At 40.9% G+C, this 11,993-nt stretch overlaps 1 protein-coding gene across 1 annotated transcript in view; it reads left to right on the forward strand.

Annotated features, from left to right (window-relative positions):
* OSTF1 (osteoclast stimulating factor 1) overlaps window positions 1–3,056 on the forward strand; it is a 45,832-nt gene extending 42,776 nt beyond the window's left edge. The window contains exon 10 of the mRNA XM_075828192.1: window positions 2,009–3,056. Within this exon, the coding sequence (XP_075684307.1) occupies window positions 2,009–2,067 (59 nt within the window). The 3' untranslated portion in view covers window positions 2,068–3,056. The remainder of the gene's footprint in view (window positions 1–2,008) is intronic.
* Window positions 3,057–11,993: the final 8,937 nt, after the last annotated feature.

The following is an 11,993-nucleotide window of genomic DNA, read 5'->3' on the forward strand; positions in this document are numbered from 1 at the left end:
AAAAATTTGGCTCTCAGAATGTGGTGAAACAGAATAAATTATTTTTTAACATATATTTTTTTTCCTATTCTCTGTTGTCTAAAAGCTGGGTGCGTCTTATAGTCTGAAAAATACGGTAGATATATGCCAGTACGTTATAGTTTTAAAAATGTTAAATAAAAAAAAATTCACGTTTTTTACAATAAACATTAAATAAAAAATCTCAATACATAAAATATACACATACAGTATCGTTGCGACCGTAATAACCTGCACAACAAATTTATAGCGTCCTTTATGATGTGTACACTATAAAAAATAAAAACTGCTTTCTTTCACTTATTAATGTGGGGCACGAGGTATTAATTGTTAACCTCCATGTACCTCACGTTAAGGGCAGATTCAGACGAACGTTGCGTTTTTGCACGCGCAAACAACGCGGCGTTTTGCGCGTGCAAAAACCACTTGACAGCTGCGTGTGTCATCCGTGTATGATGCGCGGCTGCGTGAGATAGAGATGAGGCTAGTCGACGCCAGTCACTGTCCAAGGTGCTGAAAGAGCTAACTGATCGGCAGTATCTCTTTCAGCACCCTCGACAGTGAATGCCGAACACAATATCGAGAAACCTGTTAAAAAAAAGAAAAAGTTCGTACTTACCGAGAACTTCCCTCCCGGCCGTTGCCTTGGTGACGCGCCTCTCTTGACATCGGGCCCCACCTCCCTGGATGAAGCGGCAGTCCATGTGACCGCTGCAGCCTGTGATTGGCTGGAGCTGTCACTTGGACTGAATTGTCATCCCGGGAGGTCAGACTGGAGGAAGAAGCCGGGAGTTATCGGTAAGTCAGAACTTCGGTTTTTTTTTTACAGGTTCATGTATATTGGGATCGGAAGTCACTGTCCATGGTGCTGAAACAGTTTAACTCTTTCAGCACCCTGGACAGTGACTTTCTCCTGACGTCGCGTACCGGAAATTTTTTTGCCGGGTTCGGCCAAAACGGGTGAAGTTCGGTTCGGTTGTCCGGGTTCGCTCATCTCAAAGACACTCCGTTTGGATGTTTGGAAACAGAAAAGCACGTGGTGCTTTTCTGTTTACATTCATCCTTTTGACAGCTGGTGCGCTGTTTCAGTCGGTTCGCACGGAAGTGCTTCCGTGCGACCTGCGTGGTTTTCACGCACCCATGGACTTCAATGGGTGCGTAATGCGCGAAATACGCGGAGATATTGAGCATGTCGCGCTTTTTGCGCAGCTGACAAACGCTGCACAAAAAGCACGGACTGTCTGTACTGCCCCATAGACTTGTATTGGTCTGTGCGTGGCGCGTGAAAACCACGCGACCCGCACGGACCCAATACACGTTCGTGTGAATCCCCCCTAATCGTAATTAACCCCATCATGAACCTCACACATTACCCCAATGTTATCCATTATGACTGAGAAACATGATGGGGTTAATTACTATTAATGTGAGGCACATGGAGGTTCAGAATTCATAACACCACGTGCCTCATATCCGAAAATTGTAATTAATTTATTTTTTAAATTATTATTCTTGGCAAAGTATTGTTTTGGAGTCAAATTGCAATACTACACGAAGTATCGGTATTGAAGTCCAAATTCCGGTATCGTTCCAACCCTATTGCAAAGTGTGAAATCTGAAGTATGCACGATGAACCAACAATCTTTTTTTGCCGCCATGTAAACCCCATTCGCGAAATCCAAACTAAAAATGTCTAACAAGTCTGCCACATCTGAACCTGGCTTTGTTTACCAGCTGGACGTTTATTTTCGTCAGGACGTAGGCATCACTTATCATTTTTTACCTTTTTCACTGTCCGGTCTTTTGAGAATGTCAGTGAGGACGCCAACCACGTGGATGGAATTTTTCTTTTGTATTAAAAACTAAGGATGAATAAAACAACGTCTATTTCATGAACCATGCTGTACAATATGTAAAGTTGTTTTTTTTTTTTTTTAATATATAGATAGATGGATATATAGATCCTTATCTTCCATCTTTGTTTTCATAGACCTTGTACGAACGTCCAGCAATGCAGAAGAATACCTTGATGATGAAGATTCTGATTAGTTTTCAACTTCATGGTTCCTCTACAAACCTTGTATTCCAGTGCGCACCTTGATTTGAAGAGAACCAAAGCTATGCAAAGAGTCAATAGGGAAGATTTATCGAAACTGTCCTTGTAGCCCAAAGTAACCTATTGGAGGTTCCGATTTCATTTCGTAAACTGCCCTGGAAAAATGAAAGCTACACTGTAATTGGTTACTATGGGCAACATGGCCAGTTTTTTCTGTTAGACAGTTTTGATAAATGAGGCCCTTCTTTCTAAAATGCCTTGTCATACTGAATCCTAGATGAAAATAAACCCGTTCCATGTTTTTGTTACGTGCGTCCACCTGACTGAATGTCCTTTGGTCTTCCTACGCCTGCACTTTTTTTTACTGGTTTTTATTTGTTTTTTAATGTCTGACCACATCTAACTTTGATCAATGTCTTAATTTTCAGCAGTTCTTTACCTAATAATAAATCCTCATGATCAAAATATTTTATTAAAGTGTAGCTACACGTTTGACAAACTTCTGACATGTCATAGTGACATGTTAGAAGTTTGGATTGGTGGGGGTCCGAGCACGGAGACCACCACCAATCTCTAGAATGAAGCAGCTGAAGAGCTCGTGTGAGCGCTCCGCCGCTTCGTGTCTGTTCAACTTTTTCCGGAAATAAGGATCGGTGTATGGACACAATAGAAAGTCTATGAGCTCGTACTCTGATACATCGGCTTTCCGGAAAAAGCCGAACAGGCACAAAACGGCTGAGCGCTCACACTATCGCTTCATTCTAGCGATTGGTGGGTGTCTCCGTGCTCGGACCCCCACCAATCCAAACTTCTGACATGTCACTATGACATGTCAGAAGTTTGTGAAACTTTATGATACACTTTAAGTTGCTAAAAAAAAAAAGAAAGGTTTAATATTAATGAAATGTTTTGATTTCTTTGACAATCAGACATTGGTTGTATTTAACTTTTTGCAAATATAATAAATGGTCGTTAAATTGTTTTTATGGAGCGTGCATTTTTGAAATGCAACAGCCTTATGACATATGTACATTCATTACAATTAAAGGGATGTTTCCATCTTGGACATTTATGGTATATCCGTAGGGTATGCCATAAATGTACGATAAATGTGGGTTACACTTTTAAGACCTGTACCTATCTCTAAAACAGGGCCTCAGGACCCCCTGTCCTACCTTCTCCTCCTGTCGCTGGTCCCCGGCCTCTAAGTTACGATGTGGTCTGGAGTAAGGAAACAGCCGAGCTTGCTGAGCTGTTTCCGTAACTTTCTTTAGAAGTGAATGGGAATTACGGAAACGGCATATCACAATAATCTACGCTGTTTCCATAGCTCCCAAGTTCCAGAACCAGTGTAGATCGCTGTTTTCGTAACTCCATTTCACTTCTCTGTGAGTTACGGACAATATGCAATATAATAGGCAATATGCAGTAAGATGGTGACTACAGGCAGCCAGAATGTTATAGTAGATATGTTAAAAAGGGTTATGTCCAGCACTAGGTCCAATAAAATCCAAACTTGAATTCATAACTTTAAAACACCGTAAAAACATTCCCGGAAAGGACACTTGTGTGTTTCGAGCCATACAGGTTCTTCGTCAGCTTTTTAGAGCAGAAACCGCGTCTGAATCGGTGCCAAAAAATGCCCGAAACTGCCTCCCATTGATTTCAATGGGAGGCAGAGGCGTTTTTTCCACGGCAGCTTTTAGCTGCTTGAGGGGGGGAAAAAAAAGCGGCAGGTCGTCTTTTTTTTTTTTTCCCTCTCGCCGCGATTTTGCCTCTGGCCTACCACTGAAATCAATGAGGCAGACAAGCGTTTTTCACAGCGTGTCTTGCCCGCGGTCCTCAATGGCCGCGGGTGAAAAACGTGGCCAGAAGGTGCCAGCTGGTCAAAATTCCTAAAAGGAATTTTGAGTCAGATTTTTTTTTTTCTGCCTTCCAAATCCTCCATGTGAACAGGGCTTAAAGGGGTTTTCCTACGAAGGACGTTTATCCACAGGAAAGGTGATAAATGTATGATCACTGGGACTCCTACTGATCTCAATGATTGCAGTAAGGAGGATTTTAAATGGAGCGGTGGTCCTACTTGTGCGCTGCCCCTCCGTTTAAAGCCTATGGGAATGACTGAAACGGACAAGTACAGCACTCGGCTGTCTCTGTCAGCCCTGTAGACATTCAATGGATCGACAGCGCACATCTGCGAGCGCCGCTCCATTCAAAATACTTTTCACTGCGATCATGTAGTGAGGAGGAACAAGGGATAAGACCCCTGTTTCAAAGATCGGTGTGTGGCCCCTGCGATCATACTTTTATCACCTGTTTTGTGGATAGGTGACAAATATCCTTTGTGGGAAAACCCCTTTTTAAAGCTGCTAATTTCACTCTCCATTAAAAGTATTGTTCGTCGTTAGATGTAAAGGCAAGCATAAATTCTGATTTTAATCTCATGCTGTTATGAACTTAGATGTGATAGATTACAGGGGGATCCTTCGTGTCCGAGACACGCAGGACGTGCTGACACCGGACCAGTCAGTCCCATGGGACTGACTCGGTGAATAGTCAACGATACAGGTGCTCTGTATGGAGAATACGGAGCAGCTGTATCTTAAAATGTAATGAATTAATAACAAGTATTTACACAACTCATAGGCTTTTGCTTTTTTTTTTTTTTTTAATTTTTATTATTTTGTCTTTCAAAGGTTTACATAACTGAAGTGGCCATAGGCTTTAGTCTGACTCTGAGATGTCTACTTATCTTATTAATATCATATTTATAATATTTTCACTTTACCAATGTTAATATCATTGCCCACCAGAAGTTTGTCTTCTCTGGAGGCAAGTTTAGCAGAATAACTTGCTGGTTGGATTTTCTGTGGCAATGAATATTCTCTGGGTACATACTTGAGGGTGGGCAGCCATTAGTAACGCCTAGCCATCATATAAAATCATCTTCAAACAGGCTTCTTTAGCTACTAGCAGTGATAGTGGCGGTCTTTGATTTATTTTACGGCCGTTATTGGAGCTGTTTTTCAATGGAGTCAATGAAAAACACCTCCAAAAACGTCCCAAGGAGTGTCCTGCACTTCTTCTTTTTCGCAGGCGTCATTTTATGTGCCGTATTTTGACAGTGAAATTAAGGCTCGTGGGAATAGAACATCGTAAAACCCATTGAAAGCAATGGGCAGATGTTTGTAGCTGTAATGAAGCCGTTTTTTCAGGCGTAATTCGAGGCGTAAAACTCCCGAATTACATCTGAAAACACTGCGTGTGAACATACCCTTATTGTAGTAGAGAAATAAAAACACAGCAACACTTAGGACCTGCATGCTGCTCATACTGCATAATTGAAAGGGGCTTGTTCAAAATAGGTGAAGTCATTCATTCTGTGGAATAATAGGTGTCAATTTTGGCCCTTATTTAACCCCTTCCCAACATTTCGTATCCATACGCCAAAGTCAAGTCGGGTAGGGGGAAGTATGGAGCGGGCTCACGGAGTGAACCCGCTTCATACGGTGTCTGCTGTTTGTTACAGCCGACACCTCAGAGTAACTAACAGCATCGCGCTCGAGCGCGATCCAGCTAGTTTAATTCGTTAAATGCTGCGGTCAACCGAGACCGCAGCATTTAAATCGCTAGAAAGAGGGGGGTGACCCCCTCTAACAGCTCATCGCGCCCCCCCCCCCCCAGCAACGCAATCGCGGGGGGGGAGGGGGCGTGCGCGATGGTTGATACGGCTGCCTGGGGGCCTAATGAAGGCCCCCATGTCCGCTATCTTTGTACACCTTAATAGTTGCCTGTCAGAATCACGATATACTGCAATCCATTAGTATTGCAGTATATCGGGCAAGCGATCTAACGATCGCTGGTTGAAATCCCGTAGGGGGACTAATAAAAAAAAAAAAGTAAAAGTGAAGCTAGTTTTTTTTTTTTTTTTTTTTTTTTTCTGTGTAAAAAAAAATACAAACCCTTTTCCCATTTTCCCCTAGAGCATAATAAAAAGAATAAATAAACATAATTGGTATCGCCGCGTCAGTAAAAGTCTGAACTATGACAATAGATCATTATTTAACCCGCACGGTGAACGCCATAAAAAAAAAATTAAAAGAGAAAAAATTGTAAACGCCAGAATCTCTCTCTTTTTTTTGGTCACCTAATCTCCCACAAAAAATGAAATAAGTGATCAAACGTCGCATGTACACCAAAATGGTATTATTAAAAACTACAGCTTAGCCGGCAAAAAATAAGCCCTCATACCACTTAATCGATGGAAAAATAAAAACGTTGTCGCTCGGAATTTGGCGACACAAAATAAATTTTTCTTTTTTACACTTAGGTTTTTACTTGTAAAAGTAGTAAAATATAGAAAAAAAACTATATATTTGGTATCGCCGTAGTCGTATTGACCCACAGAATAAAGTTAACATGTTGTTTTAATTGCACAGTGAATGCCGTAAAATCTGCGCGCAAAAAAAACCAATGAGGAATCGCTGTTTTTTCTACCCCACAAATAATTTTTTGCCTGTTTCCTAGTACATTATATGGCAAAATAAATGGTGCTACGAAAAATACAACTCGTCCCGCAAAAATCAAGCCCTCATAGTACTATATTGATGGAAAAATAAAGGCATTATGGCTTTTGGAAGGTGGGGAGGAAAAAATGAAAATCTGAAAAAGGGCTGCGGCAGGAAGGGGTTAAGGTAGGAGGGTGGCAAATGTTGGTTATACTGCAGTTCCTTCTGAAATAGTGGGGAAAATGGGTAATTCCAGACGTTGATCTGATGAAAAGCGTACTTTGATTAAAAAGTTGATTGGAGAGGAAAAAACATATAGAGAAGTGCAGCAAATTATATGCTGCTCAGCTAAAAATGATCACAAATGCCTTAAAGTGGTGTAAAAGGGGTCGGTATAATCGTGGGGTTTACTGGGCTAGTGTCACCCACTATTACTACCGCCTTTATCTTAGGGTTATGCCCAGCTCCCCTACCTTTTTTCCCCTGTATAACGCTTATCTGCTTTGCCCCTAAGTGTGCATGTGTACGCCGATTCACGACACAATAGAATAATAAAAGCAATATTTATTAATACAAACCGTAATCACACTTGGCTATAAAATACACCAAACACTGTAAATAATCACAGTATAATATCAGTTTATCCCAATACACAACTTAATATGTATTAAATATGCTGAGATTACACGTGGCAAAGTATTATAAACAAGGTATCATGATACTACTCTATACCACCATGCACTTACATACATATGAATACAGTTGCAATACAATACATACAAGCTGATTCTGTCCTATTCCCTCCTAGCTATACTGGCCCTGTACTCTAAAGGGTTAACAAGGGAAATGGGTTACCAGGGGAAATGCAGGTGAATGTTGGGTAAGGGTTAACCAGGGTAGTGTAGGTATTGTTGTATAGGGTAAGTTGGTGGTTAACTCAAGGGAAAATGGGGCACCAGCTTGTTGTGTAGGGGGGAAAAGTAAGGGGTAAAGGTGAGGTGGGAAAGTTAAAGGGTTATTCCCAAGTTGACTCAAAAAATTTTGTTTAGACATTCTAAGCAGGAAATTAATTTTAAAACATTTGCTGTTAACATTTTTTAAAAATTAATTCCCTAAGTACCTTTTTTTTTTTTAGACTTGATAACTCAGCAAGTGCTGGTTCTTTTCAAAAAAGGGGCGTGAGCGGCTCGATGTCAATCAAGCTGCTCTGCAGTGTGTGCGTGCTCCCGACGTTGCTAGATACTGTAGTTCTAGCAACAGCGGGAGAATGTTCGTCTCAAGCGGGCATGGTAAGCCCGGTTCAGACGAACTTACCGTGAATGTCAACAACACTACACTACATTACATTCACCCCGTTTCGGCAACCAACTTTTCCCTCCCCCAACCTGTCACTACATGTAATTTTTTGTAGCCGCTGCACCGGTGCTGCATCAGCACCCGGCGAACAACAAAAAATATATTTAAAAAAATAAACTCACCTAAGACGTTCCTACGGAGCTCTGAAAGGTCCCGTCACTTGCCATCTTCCTGCTACTTGGCACCGCTCGCATTCATAGTAACAATGCGTTGTGGCGCAGATGATGTAATCATATCAGGCTCACGTGATTACGTCATCTGCACTCACCGCTCTGTTATTGTGAATGGGAGCAGTAAGAAGAAAAGTGACGGGACAGTTCAGATCTTCGTGGGAACGTCTTAGGTGAGTTTATTTATGTACGTATGCATGTTGACACGTATACATGTATGCCACGTATGCATGTTGGTATGTACACTACCGTTCAAAAGTTTAGGGTCACTTAGAAATTTCCTTTTTCTTTTTTTTTAAAGAAAAGCACAGTTTTTTTTTCAATGAAGATAACATTAAATTAATCAGAAATACACTCTATACATTGTTAATGTGCTAAATGACTATTCTAGCTGCAAACGGCTGGTTTTTAATGCAATATCTACATAGGTGTATAGAGGCTCATTTCCAGCAACCATCACTCCAGTGTTCTAATGGTACATTGTGTTTGCTAACTGTGTTAGAAGGCTAATGGATGATTAGAAAACACTTGAAAACCCTTGTGCAATTATGTTAGCACCGCTGTAAACAGTTTTGCTGTTTAGAGGAGCTATAAAACTGACCTTCCTTTGAGCTAGTTGAGAATCTGGAGCATTACATTTGTGGGTTCGATTAAACCCTCCAAATGGCTAGAAAAAGAGAGCTTTCATGTGAAACTCGACAGTCTATTCTTGTTCTTAGAAATGCAGGCTATTCCATGCGAGAAATTGCCAAGAAACTGAAGATTTCATACAATGGTGTATACTACTCCCTTCAGAGGACAGCACAAACAGGCTCTAACCAGAGTAGAAAGAGAAGTGGGAGGCCCCGCTGCACAACAAGACAAGTACATTAGAGTCTCTAGTTTGAGAAATAGATGCCTCACAGGTCCTCAACTGGCAGCTTCATTAAATAGTACCCGCAAAACTCCAGTGTCAACGTCTACAGTTAAGAGGCGACTCCGGGATGCTGGCCTTCAGGGCAGAGTGGCAAAGAAAAAGCCATATCTGAGACTGGCTAATAAAAGGAAAAGATTAATTTGAGCAAAAGCACACAGACATTGGACAGAGGAAGATTGGAAAAAAGTGTTATGGACAGACAAATCGAAGTTTGAGGTGTTTGGATCACACAGAAGAACGTTTCTGAGACGCAGAACAACTGAAAAGATGTTGGAAGAGTGCCTGACGCCATCTGTCAAGCATGGTGGAGGTAATGTGATGGTCTGGGGTTGCTTTGGTGCAGATAAAGTGGGAGATTTGTACAAGGTAAAAGGGGTGAATAAGGAAGGCTATCACTCCATTTTGCAACGCCATGCTATACCCTGTGGACAGCACTTGATTGGAGCCAATTTCATCCTACAACAGGACAATGACCCAAAGCACACCTCCAAATTATGCAAGAACTATTTAGGGAAGAAGCAGGCAGCTGATATTCTATCTGTAATGGAGTGGCCAGCGCAGTCACCAGATCTCAACCCCATAGAGCTGTTGTGGGAGCAGTTTGATCGTATGGTACACAAGAAGTGCCCATCAAGCCAATCCAACTTGTGGGAGGGCCTTCTGGAAGCATGGGGTGAAATTTCTCCCGATTACCTCAGCAAATTAACAGCTAGAATGCCAAAGGTCTGCAATGCTGTAATTTCTGCAAATGGAGCATTCTTTGACGAATGCAAAGTTTGAAGGAGAAAATTATTATTTCAAATAAAAATCATTATTTCTAACCTTGTCAATGTCTTGACTATATTTTCTAGTCATTTTGCAACTCATTTGATAAATATAAGTGTGAGTTTTCATGGAAAACACAAAATTGTCTGGGTGACCCCAAACTTTTGAATTGTAGTGTATGTATGTATGTATGTTTGTTATGTATGTGTATATGTGCATGTATGCATGTTGTCATATATGTATGTTGTCATGTATGTATGTGTATATGTTTGCATGTATGTATGCTTGCATGTATGTTGGCATGTATGTATGTTTGCATGTATGGTTGCATGTATGTATGTTGTCATTTATGTATATATGTGTATGTATGTTTGCATGTATGTATGTATGTGTATATGTGCATGTATGTATGTTGGCATGTATGTGTATATGTGCATGTATGTATGTTGTCATGTATGTGTATATGTGCATGTATGTATGCATGCTTGCATGTATGTTGGCATGCATGTATATGTGTGCATGTATGTTTGTATGCATGTTTGCATGTATGTATGTATGTTGTCATGTATGTATGTTGTCATGTATGTATGTATATATGTGCATGTATGCATGTTTGCATGTATGATACTCAAAAATAGATATTGGGATGCACTCAATCAATTGGCGTGGTGCTAGTAAGGTAGGGACGAGAATCCCACAATATTGGAAATATATAACCCCAGCACACACAGAGGTACGCAAAAGATCCAGATGCAAACAATTTTAAGTTTTATTGCAACAAAAGATGGTAAAGTTGAGGTGGAAAGCGACTTGGTAAAGACGTTTCGGCCGAACTTCGGCCTTTGTCACGGTCGCTGTAAGACGATCTCACTGTTATGGGTTGTCCGCCGGATATTCACACAGGGAATATCCGGCGGACAACCCATACCAGTGATATCGTCTTACAGCGACCGTGACAAAGGCCGAGGTTCGGCCGAAACGTATTTACCAAGTCGCTTTCCACCTCAACTTTACCATCTTTTGTTGCAATAAAACTTAAATTTGTTTGCATCTGGATCTTTTGCGTACCTCTGTGTGTGCTGCATGTATGATACTGTCTGCTGGCGCCCTGTATCTAAGTCAACTTCGCGGCAGGCTTCTATACATGGTATAACAGTCAGTATCACACATGAAACTGAAACTAAGCTTACGACATGTTTTACCTCTTTTTTTTTTTTTTTTTTTTTTTTTTTTTTTTAATATATATATATTTTTTTTTTTACAGGTTTGGTGTTTGGACTATGTCGGTTTCGAGGACTACTTAGATGACGTTTTTTTTTTCTACAATAAAATGGTTAATGAGGGTTGTGTTGGGGGTGCTTTATTTCAATAAAATATTTTATCTATATCTTTGTCTTTTCTTTTCAAGTTTTATTACTACCACTTTAGTAATGGCTGTGGTCTGAGTGACAACGTCCATTACTAAGGTATAATGAGGCTGGGAAGGGCCAAAAACAGTGGACCGTCCCACCCTTGTAATGCTAGGCTGCTGCTGCTGCTGCGACCTTGTATCTGGCTGGTTATTAAAAATGTCTATTGTTAAATTTAAAAAAAAAAAAAACTACGTGGGGGTCCCCCCCATTTTTATAACCAGCCCGATACAACACAGCAGCAGCAGCAGCAGCCTAGCATTACAAGGGTGGGAAGGGCCACAGCTTTTGACCCTTCCCAGCCTCATAATACCAGCCTGCGGCCGCCCCATTGCCCAGCCATCACAACAGATGGTCGGGTACTGGATCGTACCAAGCTCTTCCCGGCACCCCTGGTGGTGGTGGGTACCGGGGTAATAATGGGTGGTTAGTGCTAGCCGCTGCACCGGCTAACACTAAATACCGCCTTATTAATGGACGCTGTCAATCAGCCAACTGCCGTTATCTAGGCACTAATAAAGTTTGGAAAAAAAAAACATAAATACAATTTTTTTTTATTGAAATAAGAAATCCCCAACAAAACCCTCGTTAACTATTTTATTAAAATTTGGAAAAAAACGTACACTACCGTTCAAAAGTTTAGGGTCACTTAGAAATGTCCTTATTTTTTAAAGAAAAGCACAGTTTTTTCAATGAAGATAACATTAAATTAATCAGAAATACACTCTATACATTGTTAATGTGCTAAATGACTATTCTAGCTGCAAACGTCTGGTTTTTAATGCAATATCTACA

The sequence above is a fragment of the Rhinoderma darwinii genome, chromosome 1 (assembly GCF_050947455.1).
Source record: "Rhinoderma darwinii isolate aRhiDar2 chromosome 1, aRhiDar2.hap1, whole genome shotgun sequence".
NCBI classification, from domain to species: Eukaryota; Metazoa; Chordata; class Amphibia; order Anura; family Rhinodermatidae; genus Rhinoderma; species Rhinoderma darwinii.